Source organism: Amblyomma americanum, chromosome 1 (genome assembly GCF_052857255.1).
Source record: "Amblyomma americanum isolate KBUSLIRL-KWMA chromosome 1, ASM5285725v1, whole genome shotgun sequence".
NCBI lineage: Eukaryota > Metazoa > Arthropoda > Arachnida > Ixodida > Ixodidae > Amblyomma > Amblyomma americanum.
Genome location: NC_135497.1, coordinates 533,119,045 through 533,144,000, shown reverse-complemented (window position 1 = coordinate 533,144,000; position 24,956 = coordinate 533,119,045). Strand labels below are relative to the sequence as shown.

The following is a 24,956-nucleotide window of genomic DNA, read 5'->3' as shown; positions in this document are numbered from 1 at the left end:
ATGTCTTCGATTCAGAGCTGAACAGTTTGCTTGTGACAGTTTGTGAACAGTGGCAAGCTCTATGATACACGGTCGCTTGTATTTGAGGGAAATATGGAACCAGGTACTGCAGGCGACTACATTGGTGAAGGGGCACTGCAAAGTTCTGCAAGTGCTTTGGCTGCATGAAAAGTATTCGACTAGTGGCAACGTGCAGCACTACATAGTTGTGGGGTGCCGTTATTCCAAAGCAACGAAGACGTAGCTGCACCACAAATTTATAAAACAGCTTGCCATTCTCAGGGACATAGCTTGCGGGGAAGTAGAATTCCACACTTTCCCAATTGTTCTTCCCATCAAAGTTTTCCAGCTTGCCAAGCAGGCCAGCACAATATTAGTGGATGTGAATAATCCTTGTCATGCGGGGTTGAATTTCATACAGACTATGAGCGACGCAACAGGCGCTTCTTTCCTCTTGTCTCCTTTTTCCTGTGAACGTCTTTTTTAGCGCACAGCCTCCACAAATGAATATGTACCAACTAGCCTGTCAGAAAGTCTTACTAAATAACAGTGGAGAGCTCCAGATTAATTTCAACCGCAGCGGTGGCAAGTCATGAAGATTAAATGCAAGAAAGCCTGCAAGCTGTGCGGTGTCAGTGCATGTCAAAAAACCCCAGATAATGTCAACAGATTCCAAGGAGCAGATGTAGCTCAAAAGCACATCAGAAATAGGTCTCACTTTCACTACAATACCCACTGCTATGAGCACTGCAGATAGTAGTGCAGGTCCTACGGCCTGCAGTACTCGTAGAAGTCCCCATTGACATGGTCCTTTGTACCGCAGTGATGGCACGCATTAATGATGTGCCTGGTTGGCACCCTTGAGAAAGGAGCAAGGATGCCTGGTCCGTACACCTTTTCCAGGCTCCTGACGAGGATCTCCACCAGCTCCTCCACTCCTTCACCAGCCGACAGATGGTATACATCGGTGCCAAAAAGGTGCCTCTTTGGAAATTTACGTGCCTCCAAGAAGCGATGCTGAAAATAAAATAGAATTTGTTCAGAAATAGGGCAAATTGAGGCAATACGTCAAACATGGTATGGTATCTAGGGTTAATGTCCAAAACTGACTTGAGGTATGAGGGCTGCTACAGTGGAGGGTTCCAAATTAACCTCGACCATTTGCAATATCACATAGCAGCACATTGGCGCCATTTTGTTACCGGCTCGGTGAGCGTGAGCAACCAGCGCGGGGAAACATTTAAGACATCACAACAGTATAGAGCTAGAGTAAAATTTTACCTTTCTGGTATATTTTTGAAGTAAACAACTCATGAACAGGCAGAAACAAAGCAGACCACACAAACATAGCACTTGCTTAAAACAGAATTAACTCAAACACGTGAAATTTCTGGCATATAAAACACATCAGATCAAAACCTCAGTACGCCAGTCCCATCTGCAACCCACCTCAGATACACCTAACAAATGTGCTCGAATCAATTCAAAGCTATGCCGTCGATTTTGTACATCATGCCCCGTACCCTTATTTCATCAGCGTTTTATCTCTGAAGGACAGCCTTGAAAGCCTCTTACTTTGACGCCGCATTACCAGCCTTTCTTTGGAGCACAAAATTCTTTGCAGTTCACTCAGTCAAGCACCTTAAGTTGTGCATCGCACCCACCTATCTCACCACGCTGTGCATCCTTTTCAGATAACTCGGCCTGTTGCTCACACATTTTCAGGATCTTTTTCCCCCGAGCATTTGTGGACTGCAATGCCCTTCCCCATGAAGTCGCTGGCATCACATGCCCATTTTCATTTCTTGAAGCCTTGACAATGCATTTTCGAACGCAATGCCTGTACTCATATCTTTTCTTAAATATATGTAACCCCAACCCTCATATAATACTTCCATAGGTGGTAGTTGAGGAAAACAAAGTGAAGATAAAATGTCTGAACATATATTGACGGCAAGTCACCAAGAAGACATGCTGGGATAAATACTTTAATGACTGCATGTGCCCCTTAGCTAGGTGAGCTCTGCATCATGACAGTGAGCATATACTGATGCAGTCACCACCTCTTGGTACAGCCTTCTGATTTTCTATAGTTTTCTGCTCCTATTTACCTTCATGTTTTTCAGAATGAATCTGCAAACCGACATATATGCACCCACTGGTACTGCAATGTGCAGCCATGCATCCTTCATGGGCAGTTTTAACCTTGCTGGCAGGCCTACTGAGAATTTTATAATGACATCAGCTACTCTATCGAACGTACTACTTGCCGTGAGTGAGAGACAAGACCCTGCACTCCTCTGAACACTCAGTCAGTTAACAGATATTATGATTTTACGTATGTTGCCCAGCATTTTAGGTGCTGAAAAATCAAACTTAACAACGGCCAACCTCTTGAGATTGTGTGGCAGAGTGTGAAGGTAAAAAATTACAGCATCAGTGTGTTCTGCCTTTTTTTTAAAGCTGTGAGCAAACTGTATTCACAAAACGTGATGGCTCCAGCACATTTTCTTCAATGCAAATGAGAATATAAGTTGGGCAACTGGCACATATCACCTGCATGCATAGCTACTGAAACCTTTTGTCTATTTCGTCAGGGCAAGACCTCTTCAAAGAAATCTAAACAATACATAATCAATGTTCTTTTCATAGTTTTGTAATGTGTGCAACTGAATAGTGCAGGTAGTCGTGTCACTATGTGTTGTCAAGAGTTGTTTCTAAGAGTTCGATTAATGGACACACAACATGTGGTATACTGCATGCAATCATTTCTCATGCAGGAAGCAGTTAGAATGCTTGCAATCAGTTGAGAAAGTACGCCAACAAGGTGGAAACTGCCCATGATGGATGACTGCATTGTAGTACCTGTGGGTGCACACCTCAATTCTCAACTGTTTTGCTCTAAAAAATATAAAGTGCAACTGATACAGCAAAATATGGAAGCTGAGATGACAGCAGCAGGGGGCAAAGACTATGTCAATGTATGCTCGCTTTCTCTGTTATCAGAAGAGGCCGGCAGTTACAACTTTTCCTAAACTGCTTGTTTTTTGTTTCGCCACGAACAAACGGAGATTTCCTGTAATAAGAATAAATGTTGTTGCACACCAGCTCTATGTTCATCTGGTATTCTACTCGCCTTTTTGTGCACTGTTCACCCCAAAGGCGTACAACAAGACAAGCATGTCGGTACTCACGTCCGGGTTCAGGATGAACACAGACGGCATCCGCTTGAGCGTAGCCGTCAGCTTGCGGTTGAGCAGGTGACGGCGGTTCAACCAGCTACGGCTCACCTCGGCGTCCGCCGTAATAAACCAGCGTGGCAGCACCTTCACCATGAGGACCACAGGGGCCACGTCGCGTAGCAGCTGCAGGACGAGGGCCTAGGATGCGAAATGATAGTTCAGAACTCATTACTGAAATCGGCAGAAGTTCGACGCGTTGCACCACCACGTAGTACATACCTTGATGTTGTCGCAAATCTCCTGCGGACTTGTGTTTGGCCTAGAGATGTTGCCTCCCACGTACACAACACAGAAGTCTGCGCGCAGCAGGTTAATGCGCCGCACAGCGCTTGCAAGGCTCACGGCATAGTAGCCGCTGAAGCTGAATGTGCAGGTCTCGACCGACGGACGCAACCGCAGACGAGACCTGCACAAACGCTTCAGCTGACTATCGCCAACGAGCACGCCTCGTAACGCCATGATGGATCGTCACTGGCGGCAACTGAAGTTCGCGCGCGTAGAAAACGTGGAAAAAAGCGCACCTCGCAGTCACATACAATGGTTGGGGACATCTAAGATTACAGGAAACAGACAGCGTCAAGTTTAGTTCAGCTAGGGACAGCATAGGGACGGTTTGGAGTTGGGTTCAGGTCGGTATTTATTCGGACGCGCGCGCGGCGACCGAAGCGTCTAGACATATTTTGCTGTATCAGTTGCACTTTATATATTTAGAGCAAAACAGTTGAGAATTGAGGCGTGCGCCCACAGGTACTACAATGCAGTCATCCATCATGGGCAGTTTCCACCTTGTTGGCGTACTTTCTCAACTGCTTGCAAGCATACTAACTGCTTCCTGCATGAGAAATGATTGCATGCAGTATACCACATGTTGCGTGCTCACTAATCGAACTCTTAGTAACAACTCTTGACAACACACAGTGACACGACTACCTGCACTATTCAGTTGCACACATTACAAAATTATGAAAAGAACATTGATTATGTATTGTTTAGATTTCGTTGAATAGGTCTTGCCCTGACGAAATAGACAAAATGTTTCAGTAGCTATGCATGCAGGTGACATGTGCCAGTTGCCCAACTTATATTCTCATTTGCATTGAAGAAAATGTGCTGGAGCCATCACGTTTTGTGAATGCAGTTTGCTCACAGCTTAAAAAAAAAGGCAGAACACACTGATGCTGTAATTTTTTACCTTCACACTCTGCCACACAATCTCAAGAGGTTGGCCGTTGTTAAGTTTGATTTTTCAGCACCTAAAATGCTGGGCAACATACGTAACATCATAATATCTGTTAACTGAGTGAGTGTTCAGAGGAGTGCAGGGTCTTGTCTCTCACTCACGGCAAGTAGTACGTTCGATATAGTAGCTGATGTCATTATAAAATTCTCAGTAGGCCTGCCAGCAAGGATAAAACTGCCCATGAAGGATGCATGGCAGCACATTGCAGTACCAGTGGGTGCATATATGTCGGTTTGCAGATTCATTCTGAAAAAACATGAAGGTAAATATGAGCAGAAAACTACAGAAAATCAGAAGGCTGTACCAAGAGGTGGTGACTGCATCAGTATATGCTCACTGTCATGATGCAGAGCTCACCAAGCTAAGGGGCACATGCAGGCATTAAAGTATTTATCCCAGCATGTCTTCTTGGTGACCTGCCGTCAATATATGTTCAGACATTTTATCTTCACTTTGTTTTCCTCAACTACCACCTATGGGACAGAAATGGTAATAGCACTGCAATTAGACGTACACAAGAAAGACTGACACAGGACATGCGCTAACTTCATCTGATTTTATTTACTGCAAAGCTAGCAAATATATGGAAAATTCAAGGCATGCGCAATCAACACCTACACAACAGGCATCAACAAAACCGTTCCAGATATGATATCTCATTCTTGAAAAGGCGAACCGAGGTATCACTCACGCAATCTATTCCCCTCTTCCTAATGTGGAATGCTTCCAGAAGCTCCCTCGCCTTCGTATCTCCACTCCTGCCCAGAATCTTTATCTCCCGAAGCCGTGGCTCACACTTCTTGCATTGCTGGCATCTTTTTTGCCCCGGCCCATGTTCTGCCGCACGATTACAAACGAAGCACTTCGAAGTGCTTCGTTTGTAATCGTGCGGCAGAACATGGGCCGGGGCAAAAAAGAAGTGCTTCGTTTGTAATCGTGCGGCAGAACATGGGCCGGGGCAAAAAAGATGCCAGCAATGCAAGAAGTGTGAGCCACGGCTTCGGGAGATAAAGATTCTGGACAGGAGTGGAGATACGAAGGCGAGGGAGCTTCTGGAAGCATTCCACATTAGGAAAAGGGGAATAGATTGCGTGAGTGATACCTCGGTTCGCCTTTTCAAGAATGAGATATCATATCTGGAACGGTTTTGTTGATGCCTGTTGTGTAGGTGTTGATTGCGCATGCCTTGAATTTTCCATATATTTGCTGGCTTTGCAGTAAATAAAATCAGATGAAGTTAGCGCATGTCCTGTGTCAGTCTTTCTTGTGTACGTCTAATTGCAGCGCTATTACCATTTCTGTCCCAAATAATGCACCATCTAGCCCAAACTGACGTTCTTCTAAAATACCACCTATGGAGGTATTATATGAGGGTTGGGGTTACAGATATTTAAGAAAAGATACGAGTGCAGGCATTGCGTTTGAAAATGCATTGTCAAGGCTTCAAGAAATGAAAATGGGCATGTGATGCCAGCGACTTCATGGGGAAGGGCATTGCAGTCCACAAATGCTAGGCGGAAAAAAAGATCCTGAAAATGTGTGAGCAACAGGCCGAGTTATCTGAAAAGGATGCACAGCGTGGTGAGATATGTGGGTGCGATGCATAACTTAAGGTGCTTGACTGAGTGAACTGCAAAGAATTTTGTGCTCGAAAGAAAGGCTGGTAATGCGGCGTCAAAGTAAGAGGCTTTCAAGGCTGTCCTTCAGAGATAAAACGCTGATGAAATAAGGGTACGGGGCATGATGCACAAAATGGACGGCATAGCTTTGAATTTTTTCGAGCACATTTGTTAGGTGTATCTGAGGTGGGTTCCAGATGGGACTGGCGTACTGAGGTTTTGATCTGATGTGTTTTATATGCCAGAAATTTCACGTGTTTGAGTTAATTCTGTTTTAAGCAAGTGCTATGTTTGTGTGGTCTGCTTTGTTTCTGCCTGTTCATGAGTTGTTTACTTCAAAAATATACCAGAAAGGTAAAATTTTACTCTAGCTCTATACTGTTGTGATGTCTTAAATGTTTCCCCGCGCTGGTTGCTCACGCTCACCGAGCCGGTAACAAAATGGTGGCAATGTGCTGCTATGTGATATTGCAAATGGTCGAGGTTAATTTGGAACCCTCCACTGTAGCAGCCCTCATACCTCAAGTCAGTTTTGGACATTAACCCTTGATACCATACCATGTTTGACGTATTGCCTCAATTTGCCCTATTTCTGAACAAATTCTATTTTATTTTCAGCATCGCTTCTTGGATGCACGTAAATTTCCAAAGAGGCACCTTTTTGGCGCCGATGGATACCATCTGTCGGCTGGTGAAGGAGTGGAGGAGCTGGTGGAGATCCTCGTCAGGAGCCTGGAAAAGGTGTACGGACCAGGCATCCTTGCTCCTTTCTCAAGGGTGCCAACCAGGCACATCATTAATGCGTGCCATCACTGCGGTACAAAGGGCCATGTGAACGGGGACTGCTACGAGTACTGCAGGCCGTAGGACCTGCACTACTATCTGCAGTGCTCATAGCAGTGGGTACTGTAGTGAAAGTGAGACCTATTTCTGATGTGCTTTTGAGCTACATTTGCTCCTTGGAATCTGTTGACATTATCTGGGGTTTTTGACATGCACTGACACCGCACAGCTTGCAGGCTTTCTTGCATTTAATCTTCATGACTTGCCACCGCTGCGGTTGAAATTAATCTGGAGCTCTCCACTGTTGTTTAGTAAGACTTTCTGACAGGCTAGTTGGTACATATTCATTTCTGGAGGCTGTGCGCTAAAAAAGACGTTCACAGGAAAAAGGAGACAACAGGAAAGCAGCGCCTGTTGCGTCGCTCATAGTCTGTATGAAATTCAACCCCGCATGACAAGAATTATTCACATCCGCTAATATTTTGCTGGCCTGCTTGGCAAGCTGCAAATCTTTGATGGGAAGAACAATTGGGAAAGTGTGGAATTCTACTTCCCGGCAAGCTACGTCCCTGAGAATGGCAAGCTGTTTTATAAACTTTTGGTGCAGCTACGTCTTCGTTGCTTTGGAATAACGGCACCCCACAACTATGTAGTGCTGCACGTTGCCACTAGTCGAATACTTTTCATGCAGCCAAAGCACTTGCAGAACTTTGCAGTGCCCCTTGACCAATGTCGTCGCCTGCAGTACCTGGTTCCATATTTCCCACAAATACAAGCGACCGTGTATTATAGAGCTTGCAACTGTTCACAAACTGTCACAAGCAATCTGTTAAGCTCTGAATCGAAGACATTTAATGTACGCTGCAGTTTGCTTTGTAGTTTGCATTGCCAGCAGTAAACTTCGAGGAACAGCCAACAACCGGTATCTGACGAGGTAGCAGGCACCTGTCTTGGGACCCATGGAGCTGAGCAATCATGAATGCATTCATCAACGACAAACACAATGGAAATACCAGCTCATTACAAGGTACAACCCAATTGTCTGCTGGTCTGCAATTATGCTTTCACCAAGCTGGGAATTACTGACAGATGTCCAACACATGTGTTGGACAATATGAGTATAGTCACACAGTGGTGATCATCAGTCATCACCTTTCTTACAGTCTGCACAGACCCTGACCTGGCTCTGCATTATGTACAGACTTGGCCAACCCAGGCCTTGTGCTCAATTGAACCGTTGCAGTCACAACCGTGTGAATGCCCTTTCCAGGCTCCCTTGTTTAGGCTGATCAAGCGTGAAGCTGTTCGTTCAACGAAATAGTAGACATAAACTGCTGCCTCCGCTGCAGCTCTCTAGCCCACCACATCATCTTTGCAAGTGGGGTCTGCCTCCTGCTGCAAAATAAGCCTGGTACGGCATCCTTTTGCAATGCTGTGGTGCACATGTCTTTCATCCAGGCCTGTCATTGACTGACACTGTTTGAATGAAGTGCGGTGGATAGCGTTACCTACTATTTAGATGCCTAATGAAAAAGCATAAGTGCCTCCGACAGTCAGGTGCAACAGCACCACTTCCTTACTCTTTGGCTCCTTGCACTGCATAGCCTTTCAGAAGCTCTTCAGGGCTCGCAGCTGTGTCGTACAATTTTCTCTCTCAACGTTTAAAGCTACACAACAGTCGGTACTGGACCCACCTCCAAGAACATGTCTATTCTTATCTTGGTACCCCCGTTGTCCTGAGATTCATAAGAATCTATGTCTGCAAAATTAGGACCACCTTTTAATTGGTGTGCCTTGCATGTCACTGCCTGGGTGGAGAAGGAGGCTGGTATTGCACTTCTGTTTTTATAAGAAGGGAAGGAGGGGTCACTTCAATCATTGTGACATGTTGCGATGTGATGTGTACTCAGTGAACTTGGTGAATGACTGCATGTTTCCAACTGTTGTGTGTGTATTGCAACTGTAGAAACTGCTTCAAGAGTACAAGTGTAATAGTGTGCAGGTGTTACCTTTTATACAAAAATTTTAGCTCTACACATTTCTTGACCCAGTTCCTCCCCTCATGTTTTTTTTGTAGTGCAGTAGAGTAGAATACCACGGTACAAGTAATGCTTATGGAATGTTAATATGGGTAGCGTTGGTTGAATGGTCCTACCTGTTCTGTGTACATAGCAATGTTTGTCCATCAAAAAATATGACACTCAGTGTTTATTCTACATGTTGAGTGTGTTTCTGCGACTGCAGTTTCTGAGCTGCTCTGGCTTCTTGGAGAGTGGTATCGCAAACTGGTGCTGAGGAAGGATTTTCTAACATCCAACCATACTTTGCCTATTAGTCAGCCCTGTAACATTCCCACTGCTTCTTCTCATGCGTTTTTGAGTGCGATCTGCATTAGAATGTCATGCAGCCATTTGCTGTGCATTAGAGTTTACACTGACCACGTAGCTCAGAGAGGCTCATAGAGGTGCTCCTAAAAGCCTTGCACCCGGTCACACAAAAGTGTGCTTATGGTGTGGAATGGTAAGCGCTCTGTGTGTGTGCAAGCCTATAAAGGAGAGAGAAGGCTTCAAAGGGGAAACTCAAGACGCACTTTATGCCTGAGTGAACAACAAACAAAAACAGCACATTACACATACATCAAGATAACACAACAGAAAACACCGCATACCTATCACACTAATGGTCCTCACGCATAAACCACAAATTCGCACTCATACAGTCTTGCTACCAAATGCGGGTGGTTTGTACGCTCTCTCGGACGCGGAGTACGGACATAAGCCCAGGTGGTACCTTGTTTTAAGAGACGCCGCTGTTCTATGAGAAGAGTGGTGAGGAGGATCAGGTGAAACTGTAGCAGCAGCGGCGGCCTTACGCAGCAGGAGCAGCACCAACTGCTGAAGATGATGACGCCGAAGTGTAGCCGAATTGAGCTTCCTCCGCGTGCCGGCGTCACGCGTCGTTCGGCTGCACGCCATCATACGTTCTAACACTTCAGCCAGTAAATAAATCATTTCCTTTATCGTGCCGGCCTCATACTGATTGGCACAACAACGAGAGTCGGTGCTGCCACGTTGCCTTAGCTGGATGTCGGCGTTGGAGCATCTTCGTACTGATGACGAGGTCTGGCAGATAGCAACAGCCGCAGGCTAAGCGTCAATCCGGAGGCGTTGACACAGGGCCCGCATTCCGAAGACGGGGTCAGCGTCGTGATCCACAGGTCCGGAGCATCAGCCGGTGGGGACCACGCCAGGTCAGTAGGCCTCGCGATCTAACACCTCCTGCTGCAGCTGATGGCAATGCGCCAACGTCCGCACCTAGAACGTTCCTCCTGTCTACCTCGCCATCCCTCCTTTTGTACGTCCTTCTTCTTCTTCTTCTTCTTCTTCTTCTTCTTCTTCTTCACTTTAGGTATATAGCACATATCCACGCAGGGGGTTGGCCAAGGTGTAGTTGAATTCATTTTCCTTGTTTTCAGTTTCGTCGTCGTCTTCTCCATCTCTTCCAAAAATAGGACTGCACTCTCTTCCCTCTTCTCTTTCTTTCAAAGTGCCATGTGCCAATTAACATGCCTTTCCTTACGTCCAGTGTTTACTCATCCCTCTTTTCTTTTTCGCTCGTGACACACCCTTACATCGGTGAATTTCAAAACTCTATTAGCAATTCAACAGTCCAGTAAGGTTTTTTTGTTGTTGACTTTTGTTGTGCTGCTTTTTATCCTCTTTAAGCTAACTTGTGAGAAATGTGACTATAATTAGCATGAAGCATAACAGATGAGAGCATGGTGTAGTCTCCTTGTCATTCTCATAATTTAATATATTTGCATATTAGCACAGGCTCATTTAAGCTCCAAAATGAATTCCCTTTTAAGTGCCTGACGTTTCCAGTGCCCTTGCAGTCATGCTCCAATTATCATTGTAATGATGCTATGGCAATGACTGTGCTTGTTTTTACCTGCCCACATTGTGGCATGTTCTCATTGTAGTCCTTCCCAAATCACATGGTGCCTGTTGATGCAAGCACAGAACGGTCTTGGGCACTGCCCATGCTTTCTGCAGATAGTGTTTGCAAGAGTCCTGGGGACGTATTACAGAACTGTCAAATAGCAAAGTTGCCTAAACTTGTCGAAAACAGTCAGTTAGCCTCAATCCTATTGGTCAGTCGTGGCTGGCGGCCATATTGCTTTTTTGCATCATGGGTGGCTGCAGATTACGTCACGGATGTGGCAGAAGTGATGGCGTTGCACACCTAATTACGCAGGTGCAAATTGATTTTTTTTTGTGATCGCCTCGAGGCGGTCAATTTGACTGTTGCGTTTGGGACAGAAAATGGCGGCGGTGAACGCGGCGATACAACTGAGGCGGTTGCGCCGGTGCGAGCAACGGCGAAGGAGGGCGCATGAAGACGCGTTTGACCTGCCGGACGAGCTGTTTTAACGCCTTTTTTTGACTGTAGAAGCAGATTGTGGAATGGCTGTACGACGAAGTCTCCGATGAACTGCTAGGTGCGTGTGCGAGCGCGTTATCGGTTCGGCGGCAGGTGCTATGTGCACTGCGGTTAATTGCCACGGGCAGCCTTCAAGCTGCCGTTGGTAGCAAGGCACACATCGGCATTACACAACCGATGGTAAGCGAATGCCAATCTGCTAACTTAGCACGCAGAAGGGGTGGGTTTCCGTGGTCACCTAAGTGCAATAGCTACACATAAGCAACACAGGCTTATGCTGGCAAAGCACTTCATTTTTCCCAGCAAATCGCACTTCGTGGTCGTCTTCTATTTCCTCAAGGGAAAAGAAACAGACGGCCACACATCACATACTGCAACACTTCACCCTTTGGCGTTTTCAAACGTAAGCACCGAACAAGACAAGATTTTTTCATTGATTTCTTACCAATCGCTGCTTGCAAGTTTGCTCGGCAGGCACGTAGCCTTCATTGCCTTCGTTCAAATTTTTCTGTGCACTTAGGTCAACCGCACAGTAGCCTGATTTTTAGATGCCGCGTAAAAAACAATAACATTGGGTGGAATTGGCTGCTTCGGCTGCTTTCGTGCCATGGAGGAAGGACTCCATGTTTCGTACAAAGCGGCTTGTTGACATTTTACCGTTGTGAGTGCATCTCCTCGGCACCAATAGTCACCCTCCAAAAATTGAATAACACAACTTCTTATGCTTTTTGTGTTGCTTAATATGTTCTAACTTTAAACACAATTTTTTGGCAAAATAAAATATTAATTATTTTGATCACTGTATTTCTGAATGCTTTTTACAAAAAATTTAGCAGACGGTCTATCGCCGTGCAAATAAATGCTCTCGGGGTGGCGCCCTGATGTAATTGGCTGATTCCTCGTTGCATCAAGCGGTGACGTCTCATCGTTTCACCAATTTGACGTCACTGTCATTAACTTTTGACAGAATTTATGACAGTTACGTGATACGGCCTCTGCTCTCTAAATCATGTTAATGAGTACACAACGGTTCCTGAGGTCATTGTGACTGAAAGAAGTAAAGTTAAAAATTAGGAGCACATTTAAGCTTTGCCTTAAAGTGACCCTGAAATGATTTCGATGGGTGTATTCTAGAGCAACAATTGTGTAGAGGTGGCCTTTGTGTGTATTCAAGTCAAATTTGAAACCTTTGCATGAACCGTATAATTTAGAAGTAATTGTTAAAAACTGCTGCTCCCAGTAGCTCGCAACCGATTAGGGTAATGCACCTCACTGCACATTCCCTATCCCGATGACATCTGGGCAGACTGGGCGAGCTTGAAGGCTGGCGCTTTTGCTCACTGACGTGTCATGTGTGAGGTGTGTCGCTCTAATGAGTTGCGAGCTACAGCGGCGCACTCGGAGCTTTCAAATTTGACTTGAATACCCGCAAAGCCCACCTCTACAGATTAGTTGCAGTAGAAGATGCCCATGGAAATCATTTCAGAGTCCCTTTAAGATAAGATGCGATAACGAATTTGCCTTCTTTTTAATTTTTTTAATTACTATAACAGTGTATATCCCTAAGACGCCTTACTGCCATACACCACGTGTTCACTTGGTGCCCCTCTGACACGCTTGAACCAACAACCCTTTGTGGCATATTTGTTAAGTGCCTGCCTGGCACACAAAGGACCTAGGATCGAACCCCAATGGCAGCGAATTTCTTTTCGTATGAAACTTCTGGGAATATTTTCGCCAAGATTGTGAGGCCTTGCTGTCAATCCTAGGTCACAGCAATGGCTTTTTGACCGAACGAGCTGTATACGCTGTTGTGTAAAATTGAGTGCGATGTCACTGCACTGCTGTGCAATGGTGTGTGCAGTGTGAAACAGTCATAAGCAAATATTTTGCGGGACTGTAGGACTGTGTGAAAGAAGTATTTCACGTTTTGTCACAGGCACCAGATGGAGTCCGGGGCATAGCTTCCGCATTGAAAGTGGCGATCACTAGATTAGAACGTGGAGGTTTCTGCCGTGGTTCTGGTCTCAAGCATGGCAGATGCTATGATGTCAGCGCAGCCAATGTGTTGACGGCCAGACGTCATAGGAAATGTATATGTCAAGCTTTCTTAGGTGATTCCTATGTAGCTAGGCCAGTTCTGCAGTTTTGCACAGAATCTGTTTCTGTGCCCGAAAAAAATATTTCCATTAAACTTGGTGTACATGTGCATCTGTGGTAATAGTTGGCCACATGTGGTCCTGGTTTGTTCCACAAATTCACATGTTCTTTTAGTCGACTGCAGTACGCTAAGAAATGAAAAGCCATTGTGCTGCAGTTAATCGCCATGCATGATAGCAGTCTTGGTACTCATGGGTTGACTATATCACACTACTTCTGCACTGGTTCTTTCCGCAAAAGTTATGGTTGGAGCAGATACTTGGAAAGATTTGTACTTTCCTATGTGACTTCTTATTCAAAGATGAGAAATTTCTCCCTCCGATCAGCAACTTCTTGGATTGCAAAAGCATAAAACAAAACGTAATGCTCCTACACATTTTATGTTTCCGCACTCAAAGGAGACAACACAAATGTAGAACCCATTAGTTTTCAATACTTGCACAGCCAAGATCGTTAGACATCGGCATCAAGGCTGTTCAAGTTATGCCAGCCTGACTGAGTTGTCTGTTGTCGAAGTTATAGAACCAGCATGTGTAGAGAGTCCAACCACTGGTATGTCTAGACACTGCACCTTTGGGTCAAACAGAAAAAGACCAGTAACAGTATGCCCAATTAATTGTTCAAAATTTGGTTTACACCTAGAGAAGTCTATCCTTGAGATGTCTGCACTGCTTGCTGGCTATGGAGTATGAGTCCAGTCCAAAAAGAAAACAGTATGAGAACCAGGAGCGTGTGCGGTAGTGTGATTGGCAGCCTAAGTAATGCTGTTGGCCGCTTTCAGATATTATTCTGCTATCTACCTCATTAGAGCAATTACTTTGTCGAGGTTGTTGTTGCACTGCATGTAAGGGCACTGACAACACTTGCAATCGTAACAAACCACTGTCATTGTAAACCATGCACAAATGTCACTAAGAAGTGTTGCAACTTGACTTCCATGGCGGTTCACTCATCACTGCATTTCTCCTTGTAGTGGATGTCTTTTTTTTCAACACAAAAGTTTACTTTTGTGAAGCATTTTTTACTTTCACATTTAGTTCCATGACTGAACAATTCAGCAGTGAGCGAGAAGCAAGAAATAGTTATGAACTGATAACAACCAGATAAACTGATCAGGAAGGGGAGGCGACTAGACAAAGAAAAACTTTGCTCTTGCACATGTGTGGCAACTGTACATGTACATAGTTTGCCTGTTGCTTTGACTCATTGTTTTTTCCACCCCGAAGATTTTAGAAACTAAGTTGGATTTATCGTTTCGCATCAAGGCCTGATCGCTTGACTCTTGCACTGCTGCATACCCTATGATGATAGCATTTCATTTTGTAAGCACTGCTGTAGGAATGAATACTGTGAAATGTGCATTAATTACATGTAAATCAACCACTGGCACTAACAAAGAAGCCAAGATGAACTGCACGTCTGTTGTGACTGCACATATAGATCACCAAAAAAAAAAACTGACAGTTCTGTCAGAAGTAGCATTCTCAACAAAAAAGAAAAGGTTCTGAAACTAGCTCCGGAAAAAGTTTACTGAATGTTTAAATACAAACCTCAAGGTTTAGTACCCAAATATAACGGTGTTTGTGCGGAAAGACAATAGAAGTTAATATTCTTGTGGTTGAGCCGATAGCTTTTCTCAAGTATCGAAGACAGACAGTACATGAACAGCATTCTTAGACTTTTGCTTTTGGCAATCTATGTTATGATCTACATGCTAACATTGTATTCTGCATGCTCCTTTTTTTGTGGACAGTTCTGTGATGTTATTGCTATCATTGATGACCGTGTCAACCTTTAAAATGACTGAAATGCCGCATTTATATGGTGGGATGCTTGGCAAATGGCTCGTTACACATCTAATTTGAAATCACTTTTCTTTTTCCATGAGTGCTCGAAGTTGATTTCCCATACACGGTTGTATACCAGGTTAGCAAGACAAGGATCCTTATACCTACATATTTTGATGTGTTTCTCATGCATCTGTCCTTGTTTATATTGGCTCAGTTCACAGCCATGATTGCTCCATGACATTGCTTTGAACTGGTGCTTATGATAATGGCAATACTGAAGCAAGTTGAGGTGTGGGCTGCCTTTTGTGTTGCTAGTTTCAGGCTGTCAAACAGGCCACAACGCACAACTGCACATAACCTTGTTGTGCAGGTGGTATACATTATCCACATAATATAAACGTGTGTGAAACGGTGTCAAGAGCATTACACTATACGCAAAACTTACGCGACTCACCCTCATTAACTTTTCTACCCACACATGACATTGGCCTCATCACTACAGTTACTCCCTCAAGAATTCAAGAATGCCTGAGATATTTCACTGAATGAATACAATACAAGACTGCCCACTTTAAGCACTGTTCACAATGGGTACCCAGCACAACAGAATTACGCATGACATTCCTGTAGAGCCATTTGAAATTTTTGTGAACACTTTAGCTTGCTTCATTAGCATAACTCTTCAAGCCCACCACTACTACCACTGGAAGCACCCTTATACATGTCAACTTGAAATTATGTTCAGTGCAGCTTTATGCGCTGAACAAATTTCAAATTATCCTTTTATGCAATCGCTTGCGGCTCTCATTGTAAAGGCTTTCACACTTCTCCATGTTCAGCGAAACTGTTTGTGACCATTTGGCAGCACATATTGATATGTGTGATGATGTGTTTATTTATATTTTGTCTGTACTGCCACATGTTTGGAGTGTGTAGCTGTGCCCCCAGTTCTTGGTTGTATGTGTGCTTTTGTAACAGTTCAAAGTGTTTAATTCAGAAACCATATGTTGTATTCATTCCTGCTACATTGCTTTTCATTTGTACAATTCGTCATGCAGCACCTGCCAGGTGCAATAAATGAAATCTAACGGGGCGCAACACAAAAATGGTGCAAATGAAAGAAAATTGTTGTTTCATAAAGAATTTTTAATGTGCTGAGCCATGCAATGTCTTCAGGACTAGATTTTTCACTCATCACTTCCAGGGTGGCTCTGTCTAGGCATTTATGAGGTGGCTCTTTTTTTCGACTGAGCACCATTACCATCCTTTTAATTTGCCTGATAAGGAAAGGCACCTCGATTTATCAGGGTAAAGGTGTTGAAGTGCCTTCTTTTCTCTGCACCAGTGTGCAGAGTGCAGTGCAGTGTGGCGTTAGTTGCAGGAAAATGGAACGGCCTACTAAATGTTGTGTAAATGCACACTTACACTCATTTATTGTGCGTCGTGAAATTTGGCAGTGAATGTGAGGTTAATATACAGGAATGGGAGTGTAGATGTTTTCAAAAACAACAGGTGAAGGGAAAGGTTTAACTGGGGATGACCTTGAAGATATGCGTGCATCCTCCACAGCCAGGCTGGAAGAGAAACCAGGAATAGGAAAAGGTAATGAGAAGGAGGAAGAATTTCAAGGCAAAGTGCTATGCACTATTAAATGCCTGAGGAGGTCAGAACCAGTTAATTAGAAGGAGGTCAATCAGGACTGCATGCTTAAATCGGTGCCTGCACAATACAACGAAATAACATCACTGTGTAACATAGCTGTAGTGCTGAGAAGCTGCCGATATTGATGACAACACCACTGGGTATAAATATAATGGAGGCTATTCATTTCTTTTTATGCACATATATCACTCACGCAAAGTGAAGTAAACTGTCCATATGCATAAAATTGAGCACGACACAGGTATGCCACACGTATGGCTGGAGCCATTTTAAACTTTACATTTTTTGCCAGGGTTTCAAACTATGGACCTAGATTTCGTTCAGCATACATTACACCACATCGAAGGACTACCTTGGCGATGTGGCAGCAAACATTGAACCATTTGCTACGAAAACAAAGTTCTGAAGGAGCATGGACATTAAACCTTCAGTTGAGCGTTCTCTTATTTGTAACGGTGCTTAATCAGCACACAAGTAGATATGGAATACCACTTTCGTCCATGCCTACTAAAAATCTTGTAATTCTAATTGGTTTTGTAAGCTTACGTAATGTGTACATAATTGCACTAGTCCATTTTGCTATTCGGATGCTAAACAGCGGAACGAGAATAAGAAATTCATTGCAATTATTTACTAGACGTAATCATATTCTACATGGCAGTTTATATTCACTTCTCTCGTGCTTATACAGGACGTACAGCCGAAATGTGTCTGTACTGCTTTGATGACAATTTGTGCACCTTAGGCCGGCTTTTGGTAATGTATGCATGGTTTTGTCGACCATTTAGCCCCAGAGCACTTCCTTTTGAATAATTTGGAAGGGCGCCTTTCGCGAGCATGGGGATAATAGAAGCATCGAAAGATGCGCGTTTCGCTTGCCGCGCTGCCTTATAAAAACCACTGCGACATGAATTATCTGTGTTAGCACTTTTTCAAATGCTGCGCGGCTCCCGTCGTCTGCTCTGGCCCAAACACGGCGCAAACGTTTTCAAACGGCGCGCCATTTATGCCAAAAGCGCTGTTTGGCTAGTATCATCAGCAGCAGCCAAATTTGTTTACGAACTTACAAACGCGAAAACCATTTATATAGTTGTGAAATCTTGGCTACTTGGGGTGTGTACGTTAAGTGTTGCCAAAACTAAAATGTGAGGATGTAATAGTGCTGGCATTCATTTTGACATGATTTTTTTGTTTTGTTTTCAAATAAGCTTGCTATGGCAGTGCTTGCGTCGACAGCTAGGGGACCAAAAAGCGGTAGACTAATAATTTTTGGCCGGTTTTTACGTTGCGCAGGGTCGGGGGCTATCGGCATAAGAATTTTGGCGGGCTTTCACAAGGCGTAGTCGGCCAGACGATGGGTCGGCAAGCTAGGAAAGTTAAGGAGGACGAGGACGGGGAGTTAGTACAGTGCCAGGAGTGCGACCGTTGGTGTTACTTAGATGAGACTGGGTTCGGGAGCTTAGCCGAGGCGGAAGAGGCTAGCTTCGTGTGTAAGATGTGTAAGCTGTTTAGGGACGCTGTTCATGCGTTAAAAGGGGAATGGGAAGCTGGGTTTAATGCAATTAATGCGGTCCGGCAGGTCGAACGAGAGGCACGGATTAAGCTGGAAGCTCAGGTCGCCGATTTGATTAAAAAGGAGGAGAATAATGCCGCCCTGTTGAAGCGAATTGTGGGCGAGATTAGAGAAGAGCGGGAAAAGCGGACCCAGCTAGAAAAACAGGTTGAAGCGCTCAGGTCGCGGCCGGCTGGGCACCCCAGTTCGGAGAAGTGTCAGGTGGGGGACGAGGCTCGTCGATCGTACAGTGCTGTAGTGCAGCGAGCATTGAGTGAGAAAAATGAGAACGAAATGAAATAGGTTAAAGCGGGCATGGAAACTCGCGACAATAGCGTACAGCGGCAGGAGAGTCAGCTAGAGCGATCCGGAGGCCAACAGATGGAATTAGGAAGCGAACGTTTGGGGCGCAGGAGAGTTCTGGTGGTCGGGGACTCGAATGTAGCGAGGGTTGAGGGAGGCGTTCTGACGGCAGTGAAGGCAGACAGGCGGGTGCAGGTGGAGGCTCAGTCGGGAAAGTGCATGGTGGATGCAATGGCCAGAGCCCAGGAGGTGGTGGTGGGCAGCATGGATGGCGAACACCTTGTGGTCATCCATGCTGGTCTCAATGATGTACTGCAGGGGAGGAGCCAGAATCTTGAGACGCAGTTGGAGGTGGGGATGCGTAGGCTTAGAGAGGCCTCTGAGAGTGTGCATGTGACCATATGCGCAATCCCAGAGGTCCAGAGGCAGGCTCGCGAAACGGAAAGGAGGGTCGTGGAGACTAATCGGGTAATTAGGCTATTGAGTCGACGACTAAGATACGAGGTGATGGAGGTCAACAGGGAAGTGTACGAGGTTAGGCCCCACCCTTTTGCACAGCATGGCATCCACTACGGTGGTGCCACTGGCAAGAAGGTGGGTAGTAGGATAGGTCGCCAGGCAACAGCTTTTTTGGAGGGACCCAGAGCTCTGAAGGAACCAGTGTAGAGAAGGAAGAATTAAGATCAAACGGACAATAGAACCATAGGGGTATAAAGAGACGCAAGCGCCAGGGCTAAGTTAATTCAGATATAGGTTTCATTAACATGCAAGGTGGGAGGAATAGATTGAAATGGGAGGAAATAGAAGAATAGTTAAGACAGGAGGAATTAATGGTATATGGTTTAGCGGAAACACATCTTAGAGACATGGAGCAACCACCCTGTAACCCAGACTACGCATGCGAATATTGCAATAGAACAGAGGGCAGCAGAAAGGGAGTGGAATTGGGGCATTCATTTATAAAAGTATGAATTTTCAAAGGGTTAGACTGGGATGCAGGGAACATTTATGGCTAAAAGGAATAGTGGCAGGCAAGCAAACACTCCTTGCCTTTGTTTACCTGTGGACAGGGGTTAATGCCAAAGAGGAAAACAGGAAAATGTTAGAATGTATTGCAAGCGACATTGATGAGCTAGGAGGACAGGGCGAGATAATTATATTAGGCGACATGAATGCACACATAGAAGACCTGGATGGGTACACGGATTCGACAGGAAGCATGCTGCAGGACATGTGTGACAGGCATGATTTAGTTGTATGCAACAGCACCGAGAAGTGTGAAGGGCTCATAACATGGGAGGCGGGGAGCCTGCACTCGACGATAGATTATGCACTAATGTCACAGAGGATGTATAATAGATTAGGGGTAATGAGCATAGATGAAGATGGTTCCAGAAGTCTAGGTAGTGACAACAAGCGTATCAAGTTGAGCTTCAGAAGAAAAAAGCAATGTAGGACTGAAGCAAGATGAACAATCAGGGGGAAATTTTTACTCAGAAAAGCAATTGGAAGCAGCAGCCAAACAAATCGAGAAAGTAATTTTTGAGGATAGTGAAACAGAATGGACTTATACCAAATTAACTCGATTACTGGAGCTAGAGCTAGCTAAGGTGCGAGTAAAGCTAAAAGGGAAAAGATGCAAACCCAAGAGTTGGTGGGATGAGGAGGTCAAGAGGGCAATAGAAAAGCGCAAGGAAGCGTCCAGGGAACACAGATATTCCAAGAAGAGGGGGGAACCAAAACCCGAAGTAGACAGAAAATGGGATACCTTCATAAAGTGTAGAAGGAACGCATCCTATTTGAATAATGAGAAAATTAGAAGAAAGGGGGCCCAATGGATGTCAAAACTAAATAAAAAGGATAGAAAAGCAGCCCAAAAATTCTGGAAACATCTAAATGCAATGAGTAATAAAACTAGGCTTGAGCAAAGGTTTATTGTTACAGATGAGGTTATTCGACTAGAAGGGGATGAAGCAATAAAACACATAGGAACAAGGATGACGGAAAAATTTTCAGCAAAGCACGTGGTACATAATTTATCGAAGGAGGATAGACCGGTTACAGCAATAGCTTCACTTGAGCAAGGAGAGTGGGAAAGGGCAAATAAGAAGGTTCCTAGTGGCACATCAACAGGAGCAGATGGTATCCCGATTATGTTGATAAAGAAGTTAGGACCAAAATCCAAGCAAACATTAATACAGGTAGTGAACAAAATGACAGTGGATGAGAAAGTCCCCGATGAATAAAGATTAAGTAGAATGAACATGATATATAAGGGAAAGGGAGATAAAGCAGACGTAAGTAACTATCGCCCCATAACAGTGACATCTGTGGTTTACAGGGTGGTGATGCAAATTATAAAGGATAGACTGCAGGCTTGGGTGGAGAACGAGGGGGTGTTAGGGGAACTACAGAATGGGTTCCGGAAACAAAGGAGGTTGGAGGATAATCTATTTTTATTGACACAGTGTATAGAAATGGCGGAAAAGGAACATAGGCCCTTATGGCTAGCATTTCTGGATATTAGGGGAGCCTATGACAACGTTACTCAGGAGCATTTGTGGGACATACTGGGCACATTGGATGTGGGAGTAATTAATCTTTTAAAAGATATATATATATATATATATATATATATATATATATATATATATATATATATATATATATATATATATATATATATATATATATATATATATATATATATATATATATATATATATATATATATATATATATATATAGAGGTAACAGAGTGCTCATAAAATGGGAAAAAAATGTATGAGGGCCTGTAGAGATACAGTGGGGGCTTAGACAAGGATGTCCTCTGTACCCTTTGTTGTTCATGTTGTACCTGCAAGGGTTGGAGACCAAGCTAGAGGGGAGCGGACTAGGCTTCAACCTAACTTTTTTCAAGCAAGGGGAATTGATTAAACAGACATTACCGGGACTAATATACGCGGACGATATAGTGATAATGGCTGACAACAAGGAAGACCTGCAGAAGTTGTTAGACATATGCAGTACAGAGGGAGATAGATTAGGCTTCAAGTATAGTAAGGAAAAATCTGCAGTCATGATATTTAATGAAGAGGGTGGCGAGCATAGATTACAGGAGTTCGTGCTAAACGTAGTGAATGAGTACAAGTATCTTGGCGTGCGGATGAATAACAGTGTTGAGTATCTGACAGAGCATGAAAAATATGTAATGAATAAAGCTAGTAGGAATGCAGCTGTCATGAAAAATAGGGCACTGTGGAATTACAATAGGTATGATGTGGTAAGAGGGATCTGGAAAGGGGTAATGGTCCCTAGCCTGACCTTCGGTAATGCGGTCCTGTGTATGAGGCCAGATGTTTAAGCAAGGCTGGAAATTAGGCAACGGGGAGTAGGGAGGTTAGCTTTGGGAGCACATGGCAATACACCAAATCAGGGGGTACAGGATGATATGGGATGGGCGTCTTTCAAGAGCAGAGAGGCTAGCAGTAAGATAGCATTTGAGGAACGATTGAGAAAGATGGAGGAAAAGCGGTGGGCTAGGAAAATTTTCAGATACCTGTATATAAAGAATGTTGACACGAAATGGAGAAAGCGAACTAGAAAATTGACAAGCAAATATCTGGACAGCAGTAAGGGGGCAAATCAGCAATTATCGGTTAAGAAAAAGTTTAAAGGAACAGAGAGAGCTTTGTGGAAAACAGGGATGCTGACGAAATCGGCACTGGAAACATACCGGACCTTTAAACAGGAAATTGTCAAAGAAAATATCTATGATAATTGTAGGGGAAGTTCTTTGTTGTTTGAGGCCAGGACTGGAGTTTTGCGGACTAAGACGTATAGAGTCAGGTACCAGGAGATAGACACTTTGTGCATTGCGTGCGGAGAGGAGGAGGAAACGGCTGAACACTTGATACTTTTCTGCTAAAGGCTTCACCCTACAGTGGAAGGCAGCGGGGCTGACTTACCCAAGGCATTGGGGTTTAGGGATAGTGAAGGGAAAGTGGATTTTAAGAAGTTAGAAGTAACCAAGCGAAGGTTATCTGATTGGTGGCTAAAAGCAAGACAGGAGTAAAATTTCACAAGACATGGCAAGGTGGCTTGAGCCACCGCCCGATGTAAAGGGTTCAGCCGTATCCATCCATCCATCCATCCATCCATCCATCCATCCATCCATCCATCCATCCATCCATCCATCCATCCATCCATCCATCCATCCATCCATCCATCCATCCATCCATCCATCCATCCATCCATCCATCCATCCATCCATCCATCCATCCATCCATCCATCCATCCATTTATCCATCCATCCATCCATCCATCCATCCATCCATCCATCCATCCATCCATCCATCCATCCATCCATCCATCCATCCATCCATCCATCCATCCATCCATCCATCCATTTATCCATCCATCCATCCATCCATCCATCCATCCATCCATCCATCCATCCATCCATCCATCCATCCATCCATCCATCCATCCATCCATCCATCCATCCATCCATCCGTCCATCCGTCCATCCGTCCATCCGTCCGTCCGTCCGTCCGTCCGTCCGTCCGTCCGTCCGTCCGTCCGTCCGTCCATCCATCCATCCATCCATCCATCCATCCATCCATCCATCCATCCATCCATCCATCCATCCATCCATCCATCCATCCATCCATCCATCCATCCAAATGGCCGCCTCCATTGTGCTTGCGTTACATTTCAAAACATCGCGAATAGTTCGCAGGACGCCAGCATACGAAAGGCAAGTGAACGTTTCAGGTATACCAAAGGAATCAATGCGTGCTATTGTTTTAAATGTGGCACATAAGTTTCGTAGCTGGCCTTCCGTGATAAGCAAGCGCGTGAGCAACGAGCGCAAGAGCGGAGGAAAGCTTTGCTTTTACTTGCATTAAGTACCAGCAGGCTGTTTTTGAAATGGTGGAAGATGAGCAGCACAAGAAATACAAGCCTTTGACGGAACTGGTGCTCATTAATTTCAAACGTCACGTCCGGTGAGTTACACCAAGCATTAGATGTTTCAGTTCTGTGTGTGAATTGAACTGCTGTGAGCCTTTCGCCTTGCCTGCCGCGTCTGCATGCTACTTTGCACTGAAAGTTGTGCCAATTAAAGAACTGTTCAGTGAGTCTGTCGCCTTGCCTGTCACGCGTGCCTGCTACTTTGCACTGGAAGTTATGTGGATGTGAATTCCCGGCGTTCAGTTCCGCTTCAATCTATAATAGTGCCACAGCGAAACTGTAGGATCGTTCACCAGTACGCAGCGTGAACGATCACGCCAGGATATCGCGGAGAGTTCGGGATATTGGCAGGTCTGCTAGTTTTTAGGTTTAAAAATAAGGCATTTTTGTTTTCAATACTGCATAGAGCATGGTCTTCTTCGGCCAAGTCAAAGGCAGCAAGCCTTACTTAGCCTAACGAGGCCCCACTACCCATGTAATTCTCGCTGGCAAATAAAAGTGAAAAGCGCTACGAACCAAAGTACACAGCTAGGTATCACCTTGCGCTTATGATGTCTGTACACACTTACCGCAGCACCGTTCTGTCTCAGACATTCCTAGATGAAATCATGGGCTCAGTCAACATGGTTTTGCAGACAATAATGGGCTGTTTTGGGCTACTGTTTATGAGGTGCCAATATTTAAGTGTATCAATAAGTTCTACTGTCATATCGACTGCACAGTGAAGTTTTCACTCTTTCACGCATTGCTATGCGTGGGGATCACATACGTTGTCATTTGAAAAATGCACAGCAATTACAACTGTGCTAATACAACCATGGGTGTTTCCACCACATTCCAACGCGTAATCTGGGACTTGTTTATTGGTTAGACCGCAAAAGGATCGGGGCTGATGCTGCTTGTACTGCCTCGCCATTTAATTCCTCATGCATTGAACTTCTATGCTGTAACGGTGCTATAAATTGCTGTGCACCTAGCCAAAGCAATCGTTGCCCTTCCCGGCCGCCGCAGTGGCTGAGTGGTTATGGCGCTCAGCTGCTGGCCCGAAAGACGAGGATTCAACCCCGGCGGTCGAATTTCGATGGAGGCGAAATTCTGGAGGCCCATGTGCTGTGCGATGTCAGTGCACGTAAATAGGAGTATTTCGTGAGGAGGGCATATACAGAAAGCGAAGGACAGAAAAAAGCG

General features: G+C 44.7%; 1 protein-coding gene across 1 annotated transcript; it reads right to left on the bottom strand.

The window, feature by feature from the left end:
• Window positions 1-385: 385 nt before the first annotated feature.
• LOC144107646 (uncharacterized) lies at window positions 386-3,341 on the bottom strand. Its single transcript, XM_077640747.1, has 2 exons — window positions 3,195-3,341; window positions 386-1,017 (listed from the first exon to the last, which is right to left on the bottom strand). Exons 1-2 carry the CDS (start codon window positions 3,333-3,335, stop codon window positions 769-771), a joined length of 390 nt encoding a protein of 129 aa, XP_077496873.1. The 5' UTR covers window positions 3,336-3,341; the 3' UTR covers window positions 386-768.
• Between the last annotated feature and the right edge of the window lie 21,615 nt (window positions 3,342-24,956).

Coding starts and splice junctions, on each gene's coding strand:
- LOC144107646 (XM_077640747.1), bottom strand. CDS start 3,335: ATGGTGAAGGTGCTGCCACGCTGGTTTATTACGGCGGACGCCGAGGTG. Junction 1,018..3,194: donor TGTTCATCCTGAACCCGGAC/GTGAGTACCGAC, acceptor TTTTATTTTCAG/CATCGCTTCTTGGAGGCACG.